Consider the following 27079-nt stretch of genomic DNA (forward strand, 5'->3'; position numbering starts at 1 on the left):
GAAATAGTGAGCGAAATTAACCATAAAATTCATTGTTCTTTTCGTCAAAATGTTTTGTTGTTAATTCCATTCAAGGGGGAATAAATAAAACCAATATGTTTTTCATATAACCGTAGACAATAGACACGTGCTAAAGGGATTAACAAAAATTATTTAGCTATGAATTTGTGTAATTAGGTCATAATGTTTTTATAAAAAATAAATTAACCGTGACTTTTTTTAAAAACCAAAATTTTAAATCAGTTTGAAAAATCACACAAAAGACAGAATAAAAATAAAAGTTTAGCAGAAGTGACATGTTACCGCAGTTGTTTCTTAAGAAAATAGAACACATCCAATTTGCCTGTTATAGACACACGGGACTGGCGTATTATTATATAGATTATCGTCTACGCTACCATTTTTTTAAAAAAATTAAAGCGAAAGTGATTTCACTGTGGTACCAATTCCGCGCTAAGGAAGTAAAACAAATTCAAAAACTACATTTTATTCAATTTCTACCGTTCGAAATACGTCTGTGTTTCAACGGTTACATTCGTATTAACAGGAATGTTGCTACAAACTCCCGATATTACTAAGGTACGCCACTTTCCCCTTGGAGGAGTGAATTATTTACATTAAAACAACAATGCCTTTATTCTTCGGAATCTAAATAAAGATCTTCAACACAAAAAATATTGCGGATATTAATAATACCTTCAGAAAATTTAATAATTTTCACGAAATATTAGGACTTGATAACTTTGCTAAAATTAGTTGTTGCATTGCCAACTTTGCTAAAACTGTACGCGGAATAAATTTTGCAAAACATAGGACTTGCCAACTTTGCGGGAAATAATTCACCGTTCCCTTTGTAAAACTTTATCTCTGTAATAGATTAATCAAGTGTTTAACAAAACAAAGTAGAAAAAGGCTTATTTGAGGGAAGGATAATGTAACGACAACTTATAATAGATATTAATGAAGATTTAAGTATATTTTTTACGATAATGATACTGCCCTTGAGCCTAGCTTTTCTCAAAGCTCTAGCACGGTATCAAGGCCAGTTTTCAGAGAAATTTCAAATCAGGAAATTTAAAGAGACGAAGAAGAAGAACTGACCTGTAGTATAAAAAAATGGTCCAAAGATATATCTCTTTTGCCTGCCATTTCTCATAAAAAACTGCAAAAGTATATGGTAGAAGATACTTTAGAAGTGGATAATAAATCTAGAGGTGCAATTAAGCACAAAATTCTGGAATACAGGTTATTTAAAGAGCATTTCGTGAAGAAGGTCAGAGTAAAACCAAATCTTGTTGCAAATACAAGTTTGTTTATTGTTAAATGCCTGGTAACAGCCTCCATGAAGAAAATTCAATACAGCGTGTACATTCACCTTTGTCAAAAATCTGGAGATGTTTTATATGCTAAATGCAACTGCAAAGGTGGAGCAGGGGGTTGTTGTAAGCATGTCGCTGCAGTCCTTTACCAGCTTGTAGATTACAGGGAACTAGAACTGAAAAGTGTTCCTGATGATAAAGTATGTACAGATGTTTTGCAACAGTGGCATGTACCTGGTGAAGCTGCGAACTCTGATGCTATTTTATTTTCAAACTTGCAGTTTGAAAAGGCTGAATTTGAAAAGTACAAAAATAAAAGTCGCAAAAGACCAATAGTTACTGGTGACCGAAAGCACTGTTCGACACCGTTATTTGCAAGAGAACCGTCAAGTGAAATAATGAAGCAGCTTAGTGGGAACTTATTAAAACTTAAACAAGGAGTAACAATGGCTACTTTGCTACAAGGAAATGACTATGAGCCTTGCTCTTTTTTCACAACATCCGTGACAAACTGTGAGATGGAAGCAGAGGAAAATGCACCAGTTAGAAAACATATTAATGAACTCATTGAAAACTTTAATTTTGATATTGAAAGTACCCTGCTGACAGAGCTTAATCTTAATTTCGTAAAATATCATTTGAGTGTTACATGCAAAGAAATTATCCTGCTGATAGAGCTTAATCTTAATTTCGTGAAAAATCATTTGAGTGTAACATGCAAAGAAATTAAGACTATTGAAGAGAAAACGATAAAGCAATCTAATAGCAAAGCGTGGTTTGCAGAACGAAAAAAAAGGTTAACTGCATCTAATTTTGGAAGTGTAATAAACAGGCGTAAAGGGGTCTTTCCAACTTCATTGTTGAAAAAGATTTTGTGTCAAAATAAGTCTTTTTTTTCAGAATCCTGTAATTATGGAATTTCTACGGAAAGTATTGCAGTAAAAAAATATGAATTAGCAAAAGAAGTTACTGTGGAAAAATGTGGTTTTTTTATAAATCCTAAATGGCCTTGGTTATTTGACGATCGAAGAAGCATGTGGCGACAAAAGTTTTTTTTTGCAAATGCGTGATAAAGAACCCAAACTTAAACGGAGTCACATATATTATTTTCAGTGCCAAGGTGTCATGGCAGTAACTGGAATTAGTGAATTGGATTTAATAGTTTATACTGAAAAATTTATGCACATTGAAACTTTAAAGTTTGAGAGTGAAAAATGGAACACGAATTGATTACCATGTCTGACAAAATTTTATTTTGACTTTATGTCCAACGAAATATTTAAAGATACATAGCATATATATTTTTATATACATTTTATATTCGTATATATATATTGTTTATTCCTCATTCTGTGCTATAAGTGGTGGAAGAAAATTGACTAAATAACAGCAAATTACCCAGACTTTATTTAAATCAGGTGCCATTGACAATGGAAATATTGACTGTAAAATTTTAAAGTTTTTAACTCGATTAATTGCTCTCTCCACATGAACTCTTACAGAAGCAATTCTTCTAGTTTCAAGTTCTTCTCCCAAATCTAGTTGTGTTTTACCTTTTAGAAACGCAGGTATATTAAGAGTTACTCCATCAGGTAAATCCTCTTCAATATCGAATCCTCGATCAGCCATTAAACGAGTCACCATGTTCTAATAAATTTAAAATTCCACTGTGTCGAGTAATTTTTTGGTCACTACTTCTTCCAGCATATAAATCAGATACGAATGTAACTGCTCCACTTGGTGCAATCCCTACCAATCCTTTAGCAGTGTTGTGATGTTTATAGCTGGAAAAAGTAGCTGATTGGCTGCGGTATGAAGAAGGCATCTCTGTAAATATTTCTGTACAGTCTATTATAACACGTGTTGTGGGATATAAATCTTTAAAACATTTTGGCATTGTCTCTGCTACTGTTTTTTTTGAAGCCCATATAGGAAGTACTCTCAGTTGAGTGTGCAAAAAGTCTATCCAAGTAATGAATATTCGACTTACATTACTAGTCGACATGTTAAATCGTATTGCCATATCTTCAATAGGAAATCCACAGCGAAGTCTAATAAGAATCATAAAAAATTCTGTTTCAGCTGTTGTAGCTCTGGATCGCTCACGTTTACCATTATAGGTTTTTGTGTTTTCAATGTTAGTATTTGATCCCCAGTATATTAGAGAGTCAGCAGCTGGTTGTAAATATTCAAGTACAAGTTTAAACATTTCGTAGCTTTCAAAACCAGTGTAAAATTTAAAATGTGCAGTGTTGTGTTTAAATCTGTCCACTGTAAATTTATTTTCATCAACTTCTGTTTGTAAAGAATTTATCTCTGCTAATAATGAGTTTTCTTTTTTTGTTATTTCAACTTTCATAGTAGCTATGGTGGCTTCCAATTTTTGAATCTCTTGCTGTAATGCCTCTTCTACAGTCAGCTCAGGATCTTTAGGTTTTTCAGGGGAAGGTAGCTTTCTTTTTAAACCAAGACTAGTCATGGTGTTTCTTTTTTTAACCGGTGTAGGTGCTATAGTTTTTGGTACAATCGTTGGAATATTGTTCATGTACGTTTTTTACCACCTTCAAAATGAGTAGAGCATACTCTTTGGCCTGTTGCAGATGTTTACAAAAGGCACAGTTTGTATTGCGGATCTTCCAACGCTTTTTTGGATTTCGCTCTCCCTGCGCATTGTTGCTAACTTTAGGTCCAACAAGTTGGAAAGATGTTGAGTTCATCATTGCGGTGGCTTGCCACCTCTTTGTAAATTATTTTCTTACTGAAGAGGAGAATTTTTCTCATTTACTAACGAAAGCCTTAATTCCTAAAAGAAGGGAAGAAGAATGAAAGTTACAAAGTGCACGCACAATGATAAACTCACCCAGTTAAGTCCTATAACGTCTAGAGGTTTTGATCCTCTAAGAAATATGCTCATAAAAGAAAACAAACTGTTTCCAAGATAATTGGCACAAAAATTGAACAAAGAAACAGAGAGAGTAGTACAGGACTTCTGTAAAGGGTACAAATATTTCGACTCATATTCCTGAACCAAGGTTCCCAAAATGTCTAGCTGAGTAATGGTAAATTGTTGAATCTGGTAGCTGCAGTCTCTCTGACAGAGGAAAAGAACCTAACAGATTATGGAAAACTGCATTAGTGAAGGCACTCCAAGCTGCAGTGTCAGCAAATTTTGGGCATGCAAATGCTTGCATTTTGTCTATGTTCTTAAGGTTTTAAATAACTGCTTGTTGCTGAGACAGAACACTGCGACTAATTATATTACAATCAATAATAAGGTCTTCCTAATAAGGTCTGGGTCAACAACATTTGGAAAATCATGGTTCAAAAGATTTGGATTTTTGGTAAAGCAAAATACATCCCACTGCTAGCCGACTCTTCTTTTTCCAATGCTTAACAAAAGTTATTGGCAGATGGTGTCAATGAATGTGGCTGGTGTCTTGCAGGAGGCAGGGGATGCTTACTCAAGGGTCCGGACCAGATCCCAAGCATGAGTGAGTTTCACCAATCCTCATGTTTCCAAATTCATAGGTGTTTGTTTACAGCCGAAATCCATTAGCTTTCCGATCATCCCTGTAAAGGGGAGAATACAGACGTTCTCCAGTGGCTTCTTATTCTTTGGAGAGAAACGTCCTTATTTTTATTAATATCTCTGTCTTGAAAGGCTAGTTTTTTCTGCATTCCGGTGTAGTTACTCCTATTCTCTTGGTGGGTGCGGCATATAACAATTGGGTTGGGGCTGCCAACTTTCATGCGGGCACAGCAGGCTTGTTATTCATGCCATCCCACAATTCAACCTATTGACACCTGTGTTTCTCATACCATCTCACAGCTCAATCTATTGAACCCTTCCGTGTAAGTACTATCTGTCTATTGCTGACTACTTCATTATAACTGGTAACTAACAATAGGGAGTGATGTTTAAATGAACACGAAATAAACGCAAGGCAAAACCGCACCTTAGTACCAGTTGATGTACTACCACAAGGAGGTATCTTGGAACCACTAATATTTCTGTTATATTGTATTATATAGTGATATTGATAAAAAATATCAAACCCAGTAACTTCAAACGTGTTGCTGATAACGGTTAAGGCAGTGGAGGTGTTGCGGATGTCTCTAGACCATAAGGACGCCTAAACGGACTGAATACTCCAACATACAATTTAAAGACGAAGTTCATGCACTTACGATGAATGTGAACCCACTTTGAGACAGATGTGTGTAGTGGTTTGTACGCTGGGCACGGGATTGTCAGGACATCTATTGTCCTCTTTATCCATTTGTTTTATGTGTTTACTCGATTTCATTCATTTTGATGTTTTTGAGGTTATTTGTTTGGTCGGTTTGGTGAAGGAAGTAGGAGGAGTCGTGCAAAGATATACTTGTTAGTAAAGAGTGCAGGGCAGTGAAGAGGAATTAGGTGTAAAAAAAGGAATGGAGGCGGTGGTTTGGCTTTGTTTAATTGCTAGGTTTTTCTCTTTTTTTCCTTTTCAGAAATTCTTTATTGTTATTTTCAGTTTCTTATTAATTTATGGATTTATTTCTAAATTTTGATCTACGCACTATCGTTAATTATTTGAATGGGGGCTCATATTCTGTCAAACGTGGTGTAATAATTGACTTTGTTTATTATGTAGTTTTTTATGCATTTGTTATGTTCTTCCACGTTTTGGAGCCATTTTCTTGCAAGTGCAATAATTCGATTTTTAATAGGATGAACATTGGCAATTCGAAACAGCAGGATATTCGGACTACTTCTGCTGCGGCCGTAGATGTAGCGAAGTTACATTGTTTGGATTACTTAATAAATTTTTTTCATTAAAGGTTATCATGGCTGTCTTTTGTTATCATTTGCTTCTAACGTAGGGACATTTGGACCGAAGGTGTTGTTTTTTAGTGTTTACAGTATACTCGTTTTGTGTTTTGGCCTTTATTGAATTGTTTATGTGTTAGTTGATGTTGAAGTATTCGTCAAAGATGACGCCAAGAATTTTGGTTACCGATCTTTATTTTTTATTTTCAAACTCATACATGATTTTTCTTTCTAAAGTTTATTTGGGTTGACTTGGTCATGTTTAAACCAACTCTCCATACAAATTGTGTCTGGATCACTTGGCTTGTTGGGATAGGGAGGTAATTAACAAAAAATCTATATAAGATAGGGCTTAAACGGCTTCCTTGGGGAACTCCAAAGTTGGGATGGAATGCCATTCCTTCAACCCAATCAACTACTATCCTGATTCCTCTATTTGTTAGGAAACTTTTTATCCAAAACAGAGTTTTTTTTGCTGATACTCATTTTTTGAAGGTTCCAGATGAGTCCGCTATGCCACACTCTGTCAAAGGCCTTCTCTACATCCAAAAAGGTTCTGTTTCTATTAAAACTTTGTGTTACAAATTGACTAGGTCTGAATATGTGGGGAACCCACTCTGATAATGTCATTTATCATGCTTACTATTTCCTCGCAGGAAATGTTTTCTTTCCTGTTTGGGTAGTCAGAAGGGTCAGCTTTATCGTTCTTCAGCTCATCTTCAATAACTTTTTTTATGTCCGCTCTGTGCGCTGGTAAATCGAGCTTCTCGTTGCAGAGGGTTCCTTTTAGAAGAGAAGTGAAAATCTTACATTTTTCGTCTTTTGTTTTTTAATGTTTAAAGGAGTTTTTGTCTGCGAAAGGGTTTATTGAGCAGCATAGTTTTTTTCCAATTTTTGCGGAGCAAAGCGGAGCCTATTTCCTCATTAAATAAGCATAAGGGAAAAGGAAGGACGGTGGAGAGTATATAGCATTTCTGTACGATTTCGTCCCTATACATCCAAAATAATAAATTTCGGCCGAAAACCAGTGCCATTCAGCAATTTATTATGGTCATTCTTTGGTACAGTTTTTAGTGAGCGAGAGAACGTGTTTTTAGTGCACGGCGATGGTGTTTTTGTTGGCTTTTAAAGATGGTGTAAGCGTAGCTAGCTACCTAGAAACGAAATAAGATTTTTCAAGAAAGAAGTGGAGGTTAAAACTACATATTAAGCTATTAGCATCATAAAAGAATTTTTTAGGACAGATTTCAAGCTAGCTAGCTGCTACACATTCTGCACAGTGAGTGATATAATTCTGCTCTAATTAGGAATATCTATCACATAGCTTGTGCTTGGTAGTCACATCCATCTCCACAAAATATGTTGGCCCTTGGGAATTTGAATTTGAATGTAGCATAAAATACAGCTATACATACTAGCTCAAAAAATTCTTGCAGACAGATAACAAAGCTAGCATAAAATCAACTAAGCGAAAAAGTTTAACAAAGTCAGCAAAAGTACATAGCTAGCTAATAGTACGTTCGTCCCCCGTTGATGATCAATGTTTATATATAAGGCTGATGTGGCTTACTTGTAATCGTTATGCTGCTCAGCCACAAAGGGCATTCATTTTTCTTATTTAATTCCCCAATATGTATACAAATGTCCCGATAATTACATAGTTATAAACTGTGTTTTTATTTTAAAATTTTATACAAACTTTTCCACAAAATATAATGGCTAAGTGATTGTTTTACCTGCACATGGTAACAACAGGCTCTTTTGTGTGTTGTTATTTAAATGAAAGTTGGATTCTTTTTTGGCAAGGCTATACGTATGTGCAACAAGGTTTACATCTAATAAGTGCTCAGCCAGGTGTTAACAAGGGGCTATTTCCTGTGTTTTTATTTAAATTTTTTTCTTGAAAAAGTCTTCTTGAAAAAGACTGTTACGCCTATATGTACTTTGCGTTTACATAGGATTAAAATAAGCTTTCGAAAATTCACCGGGAACATTTCGGTAAACTGGCCTGTATGAACCAGCTGGGGCAATACAAAGCCGCTCGGATTTACATTTTCCTCCCCCATGACCCTGGAAGCACAGGTTTAAAGCAACATCGAAGGTATATGAACATAATTTACAAAGAGGTGGCAAGCCACCGCAATGATGAACTCAACCTGTTAGGTCTTTGGAAATAAGCTAGAGGTTGTACTCCTCTAGAGAAAATGCCTCTAAAAGCACAATTCGTCCTTTTTACAAGGAATTAATCAATATATATATATATGGATCTGGCACGGGCCCTTGAGTAAGCATCCCCTGCCTCCTGTAAGACACCAGCCACATTCATTGACACCATCCGCCAAAACCAATAACTTTATTAAACGTTGGAAAAAGAAGAGTTCACAACTACAAATCGTATTGTTGTTGCTTATACCTACTGACTCAGAGCCCAGGGCTTAGAAAGGTAGACTTGAAACCCAGCTCTTAGAAAGGTTGGGACTAAGACTGAAAAGCAGTACACCTGGAAACAAAAAAGCTGGACTGACCAAAAAACCGCCCCTTAGAAAGGCAGACTTGGAAACCAGCAGCGGCTACCCAGAATACAATGCTTTAAATGTACTAGACACTTTTCATAGGACCCTCATTGATAACAGTATCATTAGAACCTCATTAGGTAATCCTGGGCAAATAACAGTAACAATATGTATGCGTGAAATAAAAAAGGTTTACAATACGGTACTGATGTATTTTGTCTACGGTGGATGTAAATAAAATTGGGATTAGGCTCCCAGAAGAAGGTGCTGAATACACTTTCTTGCTTATTACAAGCATGAGTACTGCCCAACTTGGACCTATAACTAGTCTCTGAGAGAAAATAATTTACAAAGAGGTGGCAAGCCACGGCAATGATGAACTCAACCTGTTAGGTCTTTGGAAATAAGGTAGAGGTTGTACTCCCCTAGAGAAAATGCCTGTAAAAGCACAATTCTCCCTTTTTACAAGGAGTTAATTAAAAAAAATATAAAAAAATAAAAAGAACACAACACATTGAAAAGATGAACAGAACTTTAACCAAGGGCAGGTAGATTTCGACCCATATTTCTGAACCTAAGTACCCTGAATGTACAGCTGGGTCACCTCGAAGATGTCCGCGGACGGTCATCAGCTGAAACTAGATATCCCTATCTTCCCAAAGTAAACTTTGACCACTTTCTGTTCAACTGTGCTATTCTTTGTTTTTAACTCAGGTAGTAAGTGGAGTCGTTACTCTCCAAAGACAAGATCATGTGTGATCAAACACCCCTGGATCAAACCCCCTTGCTAACATAATTTTTATTTGATTTTGTTTTATTTTTGACTGGGGGTAATAAGTGGAGTCGTCACTCTCAAAGACAAGACTGAGTGTAGTCAAGCCCCTTTGCTGACTCATTCTGGTTAAAATATTCTTACCTCAGCTCTTCTAAAAAGAAAACATATGACTCGTGACTGTTAATAAGACGGTCATCACAGAAAATTACTGCTCTATCGTTGCAATGTATCCACCTGTGAACCATTTGGTCGAAGGCTATGTTTGTGTAGTGACCATTATTTAAGTTGCCGCAATGGTTGATAATAGCCCTTAATTGAAAATTTTTACGAAATTTCACTTCTCCATCTACGGTTAAAGGTATGGAAAGGGTACCTGGGTAAGCAGTAATACGAGAGGCAATTTTTGACACAAGGTCGTTGGCACTGGGAAAAAGTTTTAGCTGTAAAATGAGATGGGAACCACACGACACTACCTCTTTTTCAACTAGAGCACTTTGATGAGCGTTGCAAACATGGCAGAAGTAGGCATTGGTGTCTGACAACTCCTCGCTTTCAAAGAAATTATCTAAGGAATATTGTAACGTAGGGTGCAGAGAAAGTTGGATGCAGGGTGCTATAACTTCTGAGGAGCTGGTAATGTGACATGAATTGCAAGTGGTTGATGTCTTGATGCCAATACTAAAAGGACTTCCAAGAAATGGAAAGTCTAATGACAGACCAGGTAGGAGATATTTAAGAACCTCGGGGACGTCGTGCTGAGCAAAGATATTAAATGCACTTCCCTTCGCAACTGAGATATGATGTTTCATAGCACGCAAAAAATGGGACGGATTAACTGGACTTCTAGAAACATCCAAGACCCAGACCCAGCGTAATTTTTCTTACCACCGGGAAATCGGAGTAGTTAAGGTGGGAAAAATTACGCTGGGTCTCAAACGATCTGGCCGCGCTTTTTGATTGGCTAATTCTATTGTTCTCTGCTCACGTGATTATTATCGGGGAAAGTCCTTTTCAACTTTGGCCAAGCTTGGTAAACAACAAAGATATGTCAACAAGTAGATTGACATCGTTTGACCAACCATCTTTAATTCCATGTGGGTCTGGTATTGTTGATCCATTAGTTAAAGTCAGTTTTGATTTATACTTAATCTTATCATCTTTATCCAAGTGTTCGTAATAAGTGGAAAATTCCATTTCAATGACGTTCATGCTGTGCAAAGCTTTGTGACTGAAGAGTAATCGCTGGCGCTACATTGCTTTTTGCCTGCCGAGAATTCGCGCATGCGCAGTATAATCAAAACAACAATTTACGGAAATTTGCCTGAGCAAGTCATCTATATATACGTATATGTTCATCAAGCTAAGGACACATGGGAATCTGTCTTTTCTAGCTGATTGAGTGTACAGGCATGGTCAATGGGTGGGGAGCTTTCTAAAATAACCAGTCCCGCATGTGTTCTGACAACAAGAAGATGTACATCTCTAAAACCAGACTTGTGTTTTCCGCGATTGGACTCAATTGGCCACACTAGGCTTTCCAAAAAATCCTTACAAATCAACTATTCATACTTTATTAGACATAAAATATAATTTGTAATGTGGGAAATTCTTTCAGCAAGAGAAAAATGAAAATATATAATACAGGGCGAATTTGACCGTATTTGCTCTGCATGGAGTCTTGTGGCGGTCCCGCGTACGCTATTTTATCCAGAAATACGAAATATCGTGTAGCAAACCCGTATGCTAAGGACGGTATACTTGGAGACGGGTATATATTCCAATCGCATATTGGCAAGTATCGACTTCAATTTGGATCCGTTGAAGCCTTTGTCACAACTGAATAGCTTTAAACTCATTCTAACACACCACATCTTGCATTGCTTTACCATATGCATAGAGTGTTTCCTCTGAGTCATAACATCTTAAAGCGTGAAAGCCTCTTTCTGTGTTCGATTGCCAGAAATTTACCATGTTGGTCGATAAATAGCTACTTAGGTTCAGAAATATGGGTCGAAACCTACCTGCCCTTAGTAAATACAATAGTAGTAATAGTAAATACATTTATTTGTTAAGTTAGGTTACAAAAAATAAACTTTTTTTAAAAAAAAATTGTCTAGAGTATAAATAATGCAATAATCTAACCTAACAGGAGAGCTAGATAAATCTAATCAAGAACTAGCCCCCCCTGTCAACAACAAAAAAATAAGATAGACATATATACATATACGTGGTAGAAATAAATTAGAAGACAAAGACAAAACAAACAAAAAGACACAAGAAAAACAAACAAAAAATCAATAAATGAAATAAGATAAACAAAAATTAAACAAAATTAAATAAAAAAATATAGCTATATATATATATATATACAAAAAATGAATAACTAATTAAACTTAAATTTAAATTTAAGTGTAGCAAATAAATTATTAGTTTATATATATTCCTTATAAGTATTTACTTAACAATGGATTTGTAATTATTTTTTTGCACTGGTTTTTGGATAGTGATGACAGCTTTTTGTCACTGTGTTGGTTATTAATTGTATTCCAGCAACGGATTGATTGATATCTTATACTATAAATTCCATACCGAGTGGTACTAACATTTGGAAGTATTAGGTTATTGTTTGATGCATTTCTAGTATTATGGGTATGAGTATTTGCAACCAGAGTGAAAATGCCTTGCAGAGGTTTAGGCAAATTTTTATGATAATGATCATACGCAAATAAAAAGTCTTTAAGCTTAATTGTGTCAGGAAAGTAAGTATTTTGGTTTTATTAAATAATAGAGAAGTAGGGCTGTTTGCAGGTTTGAAGTTCATAATTTTATTTGCTTTATTTTGAAGGGAGATAATTCTATTCATGTAGGTGCTTTTGTTATGTCCCCACATTTGACATCCATAAGTTAGATGTGATGAGATGATAGCATGATATATATTAGTTAAAATATTATAGGAAACATAGTGTCTTATTTTAGATAATATCCCAATGGATCTGGATAGTTTTACTTTAAGATTATCTATGTGTATATGCCATTTTAAATGTTTGTCCTGAGTGATCCCTAAATATTTATTAGATTCAGAAGGTAAAATTTTATGGCCGTTGATTTTTATTTTGATATCATAGTCAATAGATTAGTTTGGGTGGGTAAAAAGGATGATTTCTGTTTTACTAGCATTTAGGGATATTTTGTTGGCCTAGAGCCAGTTGCAAAGGAATCTTAGATCAAGGTTTAATTGCTTCCTTATTGATTTTAAATTATCACTAATTGTCAGTAGGACTGTTGAGTATTTAATTGCATTGTTTAGATCATTAATATAAATTAGAAATAGTAAAGGTCCAAGTACAGACCCTTGGGGTACTCCTATTGTTATATTTTGGACATTTGAATCAAAACCATTTATTGAAACATATTGTTTTCTGTTACTAAGGTGTGATCTGAACCAGGAGTTAGATAGTCCTCTAATTCCATAATTTTCAAGTTTTTTTAAAAGGATTGTATGATCAACAGTGACAAATGCCTTTTGCAGGTCAATGAATGTGCCACATGCAAAGTTGTTGAAATCTAAAGTTTCTCTTATTTTCTCTGTAATACTGAAGAGTGCATTATTAGTGGAATGATTTTGTCGAAAGCCAAATTGTAGAACATAAATACAATTGTGATAGTCTAAAAAATTGTATAATCTGGAGTGCATGAGTTTTTCAAAAATTTTATTAATATTAGAGAGGAGTGATATTGGGCGGTAATTGTTACATTCTAGACTAGATCCTTTATTTTTATATATAGGTATAATTTTTGCAATTTTTAAGTTATCTGGATAGATGCCAGTCGAAAATGATAGATTTATTATCTCGCATAGGGGTGTTGATACATTGAATTTAATAAGTTTAAAAATATTGCTGGGTATACTAAAAGGTCCGTTTGTTTTATTTTCATTTAAAGAAGATATCAGTGGTATTATTTCATTTTCAGTAGTAGGATTGATAAAAAAAGAATTGTGATTTGCGTCATTAAGGTAATTATGGAATGGTTTATTAGAAGGTGAAATTTTATTTTGAAGTTTTACTCCTACTGTGGAAAAATAGTTATTAAAGCAGTTAGCAATATCAACAGGATTATTGTTAATTTTATTGTTAATTTTTAGGCTAGTAGGAACAGTGGATTTCATTTTGGATATGCTAATAATGGTTTTGATTCCGTCCCAAGTTTTTCTAATATTATTCGAGTTTTCAATAAAATATTTTTGATGTTGTTTTTTACTTTTTCTGATCAAATCGACAATTAAATTTCTGTATTGTTTATAATTATTGTGTAACATATTTTTATAATTATTCTTTCTGTAATTTATGAATTTTTTCAGTAATTCATCTCTTATAGTGATAGATTTACATATTCCTTTTGTAATCCATGGTTTAGATTGTTGCTTGTATTGTTTTTTTGACCTTGGTTAAAGTTCTGTTCTTCTTTTCAATGTGTTGTGTCCTTTTTATTTTTTTATATTTTTTTTAATTAATTCCTTGTAAAAAGGGAGAATTGTGCTTTTACAGGCATTTTCTCTAGGGGAGTACAACCTCTACCTTATTTCCAAAGACCTAACAGGTTGAGTTCATCATTGCGGTGGCTTGCCACCTCTTTGTAAATTATTTTCTCTCAGAGAATAGTTATAGGTCCAAGTTGGGCAGTACTCATGCTTGTAATAAGCAAGAAAGTGTATTCAGCACCTTCTTCTGGGAGCCTAATCCCAATTTTATTTACATCCACCGTAGACAAAATACTTCAGTGCTGTATTGTAAACCTTTTTTATTTCACGCATACATATTGTTACTGTTATTTGCCCAGGATTACCTAATGAGGTTCTAATGATACTGTTATCAATGAGGGTCCTATGAAAAGTGTCTAGTACATTTAAAGCATTGTATTCTGGGTAGCCGCCGCTGGTTTCCAAGTCTGCCTTTCTAAGGGGCAGTTTTTTGGTCAGTCCAGCTTTCTTGTTTCCAGGTGTACTGCTTTTCAGTCTTAGTCCCAACGTTTCTAAGAGCTGGGTTTCAAGTCTACCTTTCTAAGCCCTGGACTCTGAGTCAGTAGGTATAAGCAACAACAATACGATTTGTAGTTGTGAACTCTTCTTTTTCCAACGTTTAATAAAGTTATTGGTTTTGGCGGATGGTGTCAATGAATGTGGCTGGTGTCTTACAGGAGGCAGGGGATGCTTACTCAAGGGACCGTGCCAGATCCCAAGCATGAGTAAATTTCACCAATCCTCATGTTTCCACATTCATAGGTGTTTATTTCAGTACAGCCGAAATCAATTAGCTTTTCGGTCATCCCTGTAAAGGAGAGAAAACAGAAGTTTTCCAGTTGCTTCTTAAAAGGCTAGTTATATCTGCATTGCGATGTAATTACTCCTATTCTCTCACCCATTAGAGCTACGTAAGGCATGCATGTACAACAGTTGCTCAAGATACAATGCTATTCTCCTGCCAAAACGATAAATCTACATTTTTATAGCTTCTGCCATAGCTCGGACCGTGTTTAAACCGAAGACCTTCCGCATCGCTCTGTCACAAAGCCCACAGTTGTTAGATACTTGGGTCAGTTCTATGAAATAAATGCCAGTAATGAAAGGCAGAGCGCAGCTCTTGCATTTTCTTTATCACATGTTCCAGAACTTTGGTTAAATCTTCGTAAAGTGGGACTGTTTTGTGTTTTCTCAGATTTATCTGTCTGTTGTGCTTAGCCTGTAAGTAGCATCTGTAAAAAAAATATTGCTTCCACTTCTTCCTAAAAACCTGCCGACTTATTCTGCTTCCTCATCTTTACCTTTATTACACAAGTAAAACTGCAATAATTGTGCTGCTCGTTTGATCAGGTAATAAAGATTTTTTCTTTGGTATATTTCCCAAAGTTTGATTCGGATCAAGAGTTATTTTTTGTGCACAATGATCGAACTTTATCGCATATTTTAACGAGTTGAAATGCCACAAAACAAATTAAAATACCTCCTTTTTCTCCTTACAAGTCATACATTTTAGCCATATGTTATACTGTTTACACTTCCGTACAAAAACAAGACAACATATGTACTTTTTGATGGGGATTTCATCATTAATAAGGAAATCATAAAAGTGTATTAACAAGGACAAATGCTTCTTCACTAACAGTGGGGCATACGATTGTTTTTCGCAGTACTTGGCAAAAAATCATTTCTAATAAAGTTTTGGTCCAGGAGGGCTGCCAAGTCATCCATTTTCAAAGCTTTCATGATATTTTCAATGTTTGAAACTTCACTAGATGCGGTACTGGCATCTAATCTCCCTCCATTAACTGACGTCAACTGACAGGTATCGAAAAATGCGTTTCTTGAATACACTTTTTCGTGGCCATACACGTAAGCTGTTTTATGTGTTTTTTATTATAATTCGGTACATATCCTTTTCTAGAACCGCTTCCCTAAATTCTTTACAATCATGCCTTCATTGGACTTTGCGCACATTAAAAACTTGTTTAGTTGACCCGTTTACTGATTTGACATATAGGTAATTGAAGTTGTGCCGCATTCCAGCCTTTAAACTTTTATATTCTATCATTGTTACGATATAAATGACATTGCACAGATCTTCAAAATTGTCCCTAACAAACGAACTAATGTCAGAAAAAACCTTCCAAAGTCTTAAGCGTTTCATACAAACGTCCTAATGTCACCGAGAGTTTTGAATTAGAAGAACAAAATAATGAAACTGCTGGAGACTCTAATAAGCCAGCATGTGAGCCAGCTGGAGAAAACTCGTTTTACGAGCAAGCTATGAGAGAGGAGGAGGATGTAACTCCAAGGCGAAAGGTAAGGACTTCCAAAAAGAAGTCCAAAAAGGGAGGAAAAGAAAAAGATCTCCATCCTCCTCCTCGTCTTCTTCTTCAGATAGCTCTTCAGATGAATCAGGAGAGGAAAACAAAATGGTAAGTGGAAACTCCCAACTGGGATGGCAGATTATGCCAACCAGCATTTTCAGAATTATATATAGTTGTCTATGCTAATTTGATAAACATTCACAGATGTACCTAGTATCACTTATCTGCATTATATTCTGCATAAATAATTAAGCAATACTATTCAGAATCCTGAAAGGAGCAGATTTAACTAATATTATTTTTCATTACTTTGCAGGTTACGCATACAAATTGGACAATGTGTCCAATGGCTCCCGCACTGTGCTATTTTGTCGTTACGAATAAATGTATGTATATACATTCATTTTATTAATTATTTATTTATTCATTTTGCGTGACAGACAGACAGACGTTTACAGGTATAATATAGATGGGTTATTGGCTTGAAACTTTTATGGGGTGTTTTTGGACTAGTCTTAAGAACAAAGAATATATTGCAAACTATTTTTTACAGGTCTGGTACCAAGCAAAACAACTTCCGACATGGAAATAAATGTATGTACCAATAATTTTATGTATATTTTTCTTAACTTATTTCTTAATTTATTTATTATTTGGTCTAACCTGGTAAGCATTCAAGCAGTATTATAAGATGCCAGTTTTTAAAACAGTGAGACTGTTTACTATTTACTCTTCTGGCATCCTTGTTCTGACAAATGCTACAATTGAGCTGTTAGAAAATAATTTTTAGGGCAAACTTATATTTCTTTATATATGATGGAGTTTTTCCACAACCAAAGTTGACAAAAGTGATTCATAACTTTTGCTGCACAAAGCAAGACTACATAAACTTCTAACATGTGCTTTAACATCGTTGTAAAATCGACTTAGAACAGATAGTCGTTCACGACATTCGACATTCCTGTTAAATTTCTGTACTTTCAATTAGTTATTGTTTTTATGGCTTTTCTTTTGCAATATTTAGGAATGAGTGTTAAGCCGTTGTTACTCCTAATTTCAAAAACTATCTCTTTATCATAAGTCTTTGCGACCTCATTTTTATCCTCTATTTCTTCATTATTAGTATTAAATAATTTTTTTGAATTTTTATATGTTTTTTCAACTATGTTTAGTGAAATCTGAACCTAGTTAGTAAAATCAATCAAATCCTTCAATTCATTTAAATCCTTTTAATTTGGCTTCCTGAATCATAGAAAACATGCATCTGTACAGTATGATGTTTGACTCAACTAAATAAAAATATATACAAAACCATAACTTAGTACACTGTTCCTAAATAATATCAAACATATAAGAAGGAATTTTTGTTTGCGTAAAGAGTGCTAATAAACCTATTTAATTTGTCAGCCATAATGAGCAATAAAGATTGTCTATTCTGGTACAGGCCATGGATTTGTTTTGTTTTTTTTACAGTAAAATTAGATGAAGGCCTATTTCGCAACTGGAGAGCACCTTTTTTATATCGCCAGTTGATCCTCATTCTTCCTGACTGTGTGTGCACTTACTTCCAGGCCCCGCAGGCACAGTTTTAAAGTGGAGATTAATTTTTGAGAGACTTTTGCCAGTGTTCATCTTGTATTCCACCCATTTGGCATAACTCAGTCCGAGGGAGAAAAACGTATGACAACATACAGTGAAGCAGCAGGATCGTATCTCTTCTTTTTCAAAGATATTTGGTAAATATAGATCAATGTTTGTCATGGCACATTCGTGTGACCATTTGCCTTAATCAAAATGATAATATTTAAAATGGATTTTTATTTTTAATGCATTTAGCATTGATGCCACTTTTGACAATCGCCTTAGCAAATATGTCAATGATTCTCCATATGGAAACTGTGTTATGCGTTCAGTTCAAATTGAAGGGCAATTACACCTATGCTTGTTTGCATTGACCAACCTCTCATCAGGTATTGAGCTAAGATATTATTCATATGGTGTACCTGGTTTACCTTGGAGAAAGGTTATTAGTTTACCTTACATCAAAATTAAAATACATGCTTATCTATTGACAAGAGTTTATTTTATTTATTTCAGGATCGTAAAAGAAAATTTGCCATGAATTTGAGCATGATTCAGTCAATAAGTTACAGCAAATGTGTATGTTAAGTAAAACTTTAAATGTGAATGGACAGTTGACCTTGTAAAATTTTGCTTTTATTTGACTTTGTTGGTTATTTAAAATACTTTTATTTTTTTAAGAATAAAGACGAGTCCATTTCTAATAAAGATACTATCCAAAAAGGTGAAGAGTGTTATTATTAAGTGTAGTGTAATTTGAAAGTGGAAAAGAGAATAAAATATTCATATTAACATTCTTTTTGTTTCCTCATGTTTGTAAAACACTGCACATTCCGTATATGAAGTATTGTAGTGATAAAATCCATACTTTAGATCAAATTGATTTTCAATTAAAAGAAAGAATGACGTGTCGTGATGGTGTAGTGCACGTCGATATTGAGCCTGGTGTTGATACTTCTGAAGTAAGAATAGACTGTGAGAATCTTTAAATTCTGAAAGTCTAAACTTTACATTTAAGGTAACTCTCCATATTCTTTGTATCTTTCTAGGAAAAAGACTGGTTGCAGAAAAATCCCAAGACATTCAGAATTATTTAGTTGAGATTTTGATACTCAGTGACCTGCAGCTAGGTTGAGTATAAACAAAGCAAGACTTTAAATAATTCAATGTCCCACACCAGGTCAAATATGTTTTGCATCGTCTTAGAGTATTCAAATTTTTAATTAAAATTAGTTCTTATTTTTTGACAGAAACTTTACTTTCTTCTATAAAATTATTTGTAAAAAGAAAAGCATTCAAAGTATTATTATTTGCCTTTGTCTTCATATTGTTTTTTCAAACGTAAAAAACAGCTTCTAAATTCAATAGTTAAGTATAATATATTCAAGGGGGGTTGTTGCATTTTGTTTCGTATACTGTCTGGCTTATATTATTAATAATAACAACAAAACAATAAAATTTGCATGCAGCGTACAAGACCTACTACCAAATAACTATGGGAATTTAATATTTAAATACCGCAGATTATTTGATAAGCATTTTACGTTACAGATGTATCATAATCATAGTAATATCTCTCTACACCATTATTAGAATTACACTGAGTTGGAGATGAAAGATGAAAAGTTGTCTTGGGTGTCTTTCCAGTGAGTTTTTTTTTTTGGTTATTAAGCTTGTACTGTCATCTAATTGTTCTCTTAATTTTAATTTCATTATTTTTGTTTTGTTTCAGAAATTTAAAAGATGTTCCTGAAGATGTAGTAGTGAAAATGATACGCCATGTAGGAAAAAAAATTTTGGATGGAAAGGTAAATAAAAATAAATGATTTTCATTACAGAATTAACAATCTAGAAATTCGTTTTTCAAAATTAGTTAAGATTAATTGTTATGTGTATAATATTGTTTCTGTAAATTATATAATCTCATAATTTATTGTGTTCGTAGTTTTTTAGGAAAACCCTAATTGTAATTAAAATGTAAGCTTTTACAACAACTAAAATTTGTAAACAGTCTTTGTTTTACTTATGTACCTAGGTTTACTGTGAGAGACATGAAGCATATAATTTAAAGGGAAGAAAAAGAGGTGCACATTACTCCATGTTTATATTTTATTGAATAAGTATAGATGGATATTCATAATTTTTTTTCAGCTTGCCTTGCAATGGAGGTATCCTTTGGTAATTTCACAGATTACTTATTACACAAATTTACACAGATTACACAAATTACTTTTGCACAGTGCATTCCAAAGTAAGTGCCTTTTTCAGCAAATTACACTCCTCATTGGATTTTTATTCCAATAATTACTTCACAGGACACGTGACTTTTTATTTAGTATTTTGATTATGTGGCTAAAGTGCTCTTTCCAGAAACAAAGACATTGCTTCAGAGTCTCTTTAGCACCAATGCTGATAAGGTAAAATTTGTGTGTTGCAAGTAAATGCTTTTTAAAATTTTTAAAGTTATTTCTTATATCCCTCTTTTTAATAGACGATGTTAACCAAACCCTCTATAGAAGAGGACGACGTAGATGAGAATAAAGATCTTACTGTAGTAACGGATGTGTTAGTTGCAAACCAAGTGGTGACAATTGATGACAATCCGAAGGATAACATGTCTGTGATAATTGATACAGATGAACAAATAGATGATGGATTGAATAATTCTGGAGAAGTTAACCATGAAACTGAAGTAGATATTTCCTAATATGTTAACTGGGATAAAGAAAAGGTTTGATTCATTATCACTTTATTTTTATTAACTTCAGACATGTTGCTATTGTCAAAAGAGAAAACCTCCAGGTGAAATGGGCGAATGCAATGCGCTTTTGTGTGTTACATACCAAAAATCTTTTTGCGAAAACTGTCTGGAATCTCATTTATGCCGCAAGAAGACTGTCCTAAGGAATGTGAAGGTACGAATATTTGTTTTCATATTTATCACTGCGATAACAAAATATTTAAAGATAACAATCTGATCTGCCAGTATGTTTACCTCTGATTTTATTTGTATTTTTAGGTCTGTATTGGATGTAACAAGGAGGTGTTTGCAGATAGATTTGATAAGTGTCGGCAAGATCACTGTAAATTAAAGAATCAATTATTTTGCGCAGAATGTGTGGTAGAGCACGAATGTGAAATTAACCAGGTACACCTGCAATTTATATTTTGATTCAAAGCAAAAGCGATTTGCATAGCCATTTAAAGATGATTAAATAATGTCGATGCGAAATTTATACAGTGTTCGTGATAATCATAAAAAAGGAGGCATATTTTAATTAAGTTAAATAAAAAAGTCTTTCAGTATGTAATATTTTCACTTTGTTTAGATGGAGGAGTCAGCAGTCAAACTAAAACGTGACCATAAAAGTGCACTTGAAAATAATGGGGTAATGACGCTAGCAAGCATTGGTTGTTATTAATACCAGTCTTCAATTAGGGAGCAAGTAAATTAAGTGTCTGTAATGTTTATTTTGTAGTATTCGAGGTAGAAATTAAACAAATCAAGGAACAGGTTTCCCGTTTACTGGAACAAAACGATTTCAGGGCTATACAAGAGGTAAACATTTCATACATTATAAGACCTGGCGGAGAGTAGGCTTATAAAAGCACAAAATAATTCACCAATTTAAACACTGTATTTTTATTCACGTGTTGTTACTGAATCCTTGTAAATTATATTTTTTAGAGTCTTGAACGATTAGAGAAAGTGACTAACAATGAGAAACCCGATCTAAATTTGTAAGTATAATCGTTGCGTTATTATAATTAATATCGAACATTTGATGAAGGGATGGACTGAGATATGCGATGGATAAGTTTCGAGAGAAACCTGTCACAGACGTTTCCCGTCATTTGCGTGAAGTACACAAGTGGTGCCGAGAAAAGGCTGTTGGTGCCATGGAAAAGTTTGAAAAACGGTGGTGCCCCATTGGTTCCTGTGAAGCTGCAGTACATACCGCGGGGCTCCGCAGAACAAAGGAGACTTTTAAAATGTGTTCAAGTAAAGGTAAATTTGAAGGCTCAATTGCGAGTCAGTTTGAAGCCGAGGGTGGAAGAAGTCCAAGTAAAAAACACGAATGAAGTTATGCACGATCGACAAAGCGCCAAAAGTTCGGAATCAGGTTCTTCTTCCAAATTTAAATCTGACACCGATTCCAAATACCAGCCTCAACAAGAAAACGTCCAGTCCCAGCAAGCAGTTGACAAAATTCCTTGTTGATCAGTTTTTTAAGTACATCATTTCAGCTGACGGAGGACAGAAGAACGAACAAGCATCAAAGCAAACAGCATCGCAGATCAAGAGAATGTATACTGTGATAAAAGCTTCATCTGTCAGTGACATGTTCCAACCGAGGCTTTTGAGAGACCATTTTTTGACAGAATATTGTAAGGAAATGAAATATGAAGCTGACACGGTTAAGAGATACTTAAGATCACTTGGCGATTTCTGCGACTTCGTTATTGCAGAAGAGGTGGAAATTCCAAATTGTTCCTTAGAAAAGGTGTCAGTGATGAAAATGAAACTTTTGGCATGGTCGAAAACCTACAAAAAGCAGTCAAAGGAGAGATTCTGGGAACGACAAGAAGAGGATGAGATCATGATGGTTACTCCTCAGCAAATTTCCACCTATAAAGGAAGTGAACATAGCAGGGCTGCCATTAAGCTGTTTGGTCAATACGCCAGCCCATACTGTCAAAATATGATAAACATGACAGATTTTTGCATAATAAGAGATTTCTTGTTTGTGGAGCTACATACGAGCACAGCCCAACGCTCTGGTGTTAGTGCAAACATGAAATTAAAAGAATTTGAAGCTGCACTTCAACAGGATGATGGCGGTTATGTGATCAAAGTTAGAGATCACAAAACCTTTCACGTGTATGGGGATGCCATTGTGATACTAGAAAGACATGTGTTTGATTGGCTATCATTGTTCTTCAATAAAATACGCTCTCAAATTAGCGTTTGTTGTCCATATGTTTTTACATCATGGTCTGGTAAACATATGGGATCTGGTGCTATCAGTCGTCAGCTGCACAGTCTTTGGCTAAAAGCAGGCATTTATGCATTGACCGATAAGTTACCTAAAAATCTGAGTTGCACAATATTAAGAAAAAGTGCTAGCACTGGAATTCGAGAAGCGGAAACTGGTTTTTATGCTGAATCAGCTGCGGCAATGTCACATAGCATCCAAACTGCAGAAACGCACTATGTGAATCGTAAAAAATTAAATCAATCTAAGCAAGGTAAGTCCTTCATTTAAAGTTGTCCGTGAAGTTTGTACATTTGTGGTTACTAAACGCCATAACTATTAAAATCGCAATGTTAATGCCATTTTAATAGTTATGGCGTTACAGGAGTATAAGCGTAGTTGGTTTTCGTTTGTTATTTTTTAAATTAACGAATAACAGAAGCATGAGAATGAAATTAGGTTTGCTTTTAAAGAGTAAAAATTTTGCGATAAGAAATTTCCGAGGTTTCAAAACCAGCATATTGCCCCAATATATTTTTATTTTTTTCGCGTTGTATTTCGTTGATTTATTTTCATCATTGACGTTTTTCCTTGTTTTGTTGTTGTTGTTGTTGTTTTTTGCGAATTCAAGGTTGTGCTTAGTTCTTCTGACTTAATTTCGTGACTTAGGGAGAAATTCTGGACAATGTCTGATAGTAGAAAATTTTACACAATATCTATAATTTGATTATTACATAGGTTGTAAAGTGGTTCGAGGGTATTTTCATGGAGAAGTGGACTCAAAGTATGGCGCAACTGCATCTCCAGTTTTGAAATACGATGCTAAGAGATCATGGAGAACAGAAGAGGAGAGAATTTTAAAGTCTGCTTTCGCAGACAAAATTGTGGAACGAAATGTTAAAATTGAAGACGTGCGTCAGAGGTATTTCTCCTTGAACATTAAAGAACTTAATCGTTAAAGAACAGACTGATATTGTGGAATCTGAGCACCTTGACGATGACTCTAAATCAAAAGAGGTATGAAATATTTATAGTGTTTTACGAATGTCATCACAATATGCATAAAAACCGACTTGATGATTTACTTTCTTTATTATGTGTAGACCAATGTAGCAGCGTCTCAGTCATCTGTCGTTGCATCCAGCAATATTGCCCGACGAAAAATGTTTTCAGAAGAAGAAATCGAGGAAATTCGTCAGCGATGTGGCCACATAATCAAAAGTGGGCCAAAGACGGATGATCTCATTAAAATGGCCTTAGATGGCTCTATGCTTGTACAGTTAAGAACGAGGATTAATTACGAAGCGTCCAAAAGAAAAAGCATTTGCCGGATGTAACATTTCGAACGTTTATCGTATTTATTTTCGTTACGAAATATTCGTGTGAACACGTGCAACAACTGTCACCCTTCTCACAAGTCGATTAACCATTATAGCTGTAACAAGTTAAAGAGAAAGTCCACCCGAACACCCCCTAAAAAGTTGTAAAAGATGATAAGGTGATTGCCTTACTTTAAGCGTAGAAATATGCCGTTTCTATATGGTTTCTTTTCGGAAAATAGGTAAACGAAACCAACCTCATTTGGCTACGAGGTATCGGAGAGTTTTTATCCTGGAAAAATCTCTAAGTAAAGCTTGCACTTAAATCACTAGAAAAAAGGCGAATGCCTTCTGATTGCTTGTTGTTTATTTTATATTGTGTACATATGTTTTTTGATGACGTAAAAAACTTTAACGATTCTAAAAAAGTCTAGGAAAGACTGATATTACGGTGTAAGATTGATATTACTATCTTTAATTTCAAAAGCAGGATAAATTTAAACCAATTTTGTTTTTAATACCTCTCGATCGAAATATTTGAGAACAGAGAACTTTTGTATATATTTCGTTTTTAATATCCCCAAAACTTCTTATAACGAAGACATAAAAGATGAGCGTTTAAAAAGTTGTGAAACAAAATCAAAAAAAATCTGTCGCATGACAAATTGCTACTTATTATCATAGATTTCTAATTTCTAGGGTTAATTAAATAAGTAATGATTAGCAGGATCCTGAGGACTGGTAACTTAATTCAATTGAATGCAAAGTGGAAGCTGTTGGTTAAGATTGATCGATTTGACCAAATTCGTTTAATTGGAACTCCCCCAAAGTTTTGCGCTCTTATATTATTTTTTCTTCCAGATATAAATACTCTCAAGACACAAAAGTTTAACTTTATGATTGAAGTTTCCTGGTGGTTAAATTTCCATCCAAGTCGAGTCTGCATAGGGATAACTCACAAATCAAGAAGTGTACTGTAAACGTCATTCCGACGTTAGGAAGGGAGGGGTCAATCCTTTGACGTTTAAATATTACATGCGGCGAGACATGACATTTTAAGAATAGAAAGTTTTAAACTCATTGGTTGTCTTCACGCCTCACAGGAGTGCATGTCAAATCGATTTTAATTTCAAAGATTACCGTTACTCAAATATGACATTTTTTGATTTTGAGGTTTGGGGCAGGAATAAGGGGTTAAAATCTAAATGTCAAAATAACGTTAAGCGTACCCTTTTCGATTTGTTATTCATTCCTTATAAAGATGCTTATGAAATAATCGGTTCTTGACAATATAGTTTCGAGAATTTCTTTCTGGAAATTAGGCCTATAAAACTTCTTGGAAAAATCCTTTATATGATAAAATATCCACGGATTTTTAGTAACATTTTATATCTGTTGTATGACAAAAAACTTTAAATACAAACTATGTGAGATCAAGTGTGTTTTCAACTACTTTTGGTCGCCAATTCTTTCAATTAACTATCCCCTGACCGAAAGAAATTTTGTCGGAAATTTGATTTCGCGGATATGGAAAACTTTTCAACAGCAACGTAAGCCATAAACTCGGGTGGAGGTTGCTCGTAGTAATTTACTGACATAAATAGTATGAATAATCAAGTTTTTGAAAATTAAATTTGGTAGGCGGTGTAAAATATTAAATTTTTGCGAAAATGCGATGTGACTGATTTTTGTTGATTAAATTTGTTCCCGCAACTGTTTCTAATTCGAATATTAAGGGCCTAAGAGAGATATTTTAATTATGTGAAGTCTCTTAAGGGGGGTATTCATTATTTAGGTTTCCGTCTGACCTGGTCCTTCTCAGTCTGAGTGACCCGGTCTTATTTCTAAAACCTCTTTTTATGTTAGGTACGTGGTTAATTGTTGACGTCAGCAAAAATTTGAAAATTGCGATATATTATCCGTAACGATACGTTATTTACAACGACTAAAACCGTTGACTCCTTTAAAAATCAGCTAAAAAAATTTCTTCTAAATCAAGACCTTTGCTAATTCAAAATGGCTTTATCCTTATTTTTCTGCTTTGCTCTTTTTGTTAATATAGACCATAGATATTAAGTAAATTTTGCTCGCTTTAAGAGGCTTGATGATAACACAAAATATGTCTTCTGTTTGCACCTGCCATATTGTTAACACTTATATGACTGCATTTTTTGTCTGTTGTCGGCAAATATATACTACTACCACTTGTCGCAATGAACACTTTTTAACCTTAAAGGTTCCACGTGTGTCAAATTACTTCTATAAACAATGATTAATCAAGTTTTCAACTTATTTTCAGGCTTTTTTTAAATACAGTTGTTTTGCATCAAAATGTCCCTATCGAAAATGTATGCATATGCACATTTGAGACATGAAGAAATTCAAATTACCTTTGCTATATAGCATTGCAAATCCTAAAAAATAGCCAAAAGCACAATTTTACCTCCCTCGTGGCGTTATAATGCAGTTCAGGCGTTAAAGGGCGTAAAAATGTCGAGAATTAAAATCAATAATATACAAAGATCATTTAGTGGTAAAGTGATCAAAATTGTAACCATTGTTACCAAAATTAGAAAGATATAGGTTTTTCACTGCCGTTGCTTTTGCAACAAAAAGCGTAGTTGACTGTTGGTGTCATTTATTGTCAACCTCATGTGAGTTAAAACTCTACGGCAAGTTTAAAGTCAATCGTGCTAGACAATAAAAAATTACGGACAAAAATCCAGGGGTGGGGATATTTTTTGAATCGTTGATCTTTTAAAGCATTATGGACAATCACGAAATAATGATGATGGAGATAAACACGATGATTTTCGACTTGTGTCTAGATATTTCGGTGGCTCTTGCCTGCCTCGTGCAAGGAAAAGACATCTTTGACAAAAAAACCATCCGTCTCTAAACGTCGGACTTTTGTTATTGATTATTATAACTTAAATC

The 27079-nt window shown here is 34.4% G+C and overlaps 3 protein-coding genes across 6 annotated transcripts; 2 read left to right on the plus strand and 1 right to left on the minus strand.

The window, feature by feature from the left end:
* Positions 1-2460: 2460 nt before the first annotated feature.
* LOC130621831 (uncharacterized) lies at positions 2461-3798 on the minus strand. Its single transcript, XM_057437219.1, has 3 exons — positions 3040-3798; positions 2718-2966; positions 2461-2487 (listed from the first exon to the last, which is right to left on the minus strand). The coding sequence occupies exons 1-3, from the start codon at positions 3796-3798 to the stop codon at positions 2461-2463; spliced, it is 1035 nt and encodes a 344-aa protein (XP_057293202.1).
* Positions 3799-11834: 8036 nt separating this feature from the next.
* Positions 11835-20475, plus strand: LOC130648440 (uncharacterized). 4 transcript variants are annotated; one of them, XM_057454499.1, is made up of 11 exons: positions 11836-18236; positions 18364-18426; positions 18529-18571; positions 18721-18809; positions 18897-19027; positions 19441-19493; positions 19580-19655; positions 19883-19931; positions 19999-20098; positions 20184-20264; positions 20339-20475. In XM_057454499.1, exons 6-11 carry the CDS (start codon positions 19459-19461, stop codon positions 20346-20348), a joined length of 351 nt encoding a protein of 116 aa, XP_057310482.1. In that variant the 5' UTR covers positions 11836-18236; positions 18364-18426; positions 18529-18571; positions 18721-18809; positions 18897-19027; positions 19441-19458; the 3' UTR covers positions 20349-20475. The 4 variants fall into 4 exon arrangements, 2 of the variants coding, with proteins under 2 accessions (XP_057310482.1, XP_057310476.1); XM_057454493.1 differs by having other exon boundaries at positions 11837-18236; positions 18897-18977; XR_008982955.1 differs by lacking the exon at positions 20339-20475 and having other exon boundaries at positions 11840-16652; positions 16820-16860; positions 18103-18236; positions 18897-19655; positions 19883-20262.
* Positions 20476-21250: 775 nt separating this feature from the next.
* LOC130648430 (uncharacterized) lies at positions 21251-25902 on the plus strand. Its single transcript, XM_057454485.1, has 4 exons — positions 21251-21406; positions 21536-23097; positions 23562-23840; positions 23927-25902. The coding sequence occupies exons 2-3, from the start codon at positions 21927-21929 to the stop codon at positions 23780-23782; spliced, it is 1392 nt and encodes a 463-aa protein (XP_057310468.1). The 5' UTR covers positions 21251-21406; positions 21536-21926; the 3' UTR covers positions 23783-23840; positions 23927-25902.
* Positions 25903-27079: the final 1177 nt, after the last annotated feature.

Source organism: Hydractinia symbiolongicarpus, chromosome 1, assembly GCF_029227915.1.
Source record: "Hydractinia symbiolongicarpus strain clone_291-10 chromosome 1, HSymV2.1, whole genome shotgun sequence".
Classification (NCBI taxonomy): Eukaryota; Metazoa; Cnidaria; class Hydrozoa; order Anthoathecata; family Hydractiniidae; genus Hydractinia; species Hydractinia symbiolongicarpus.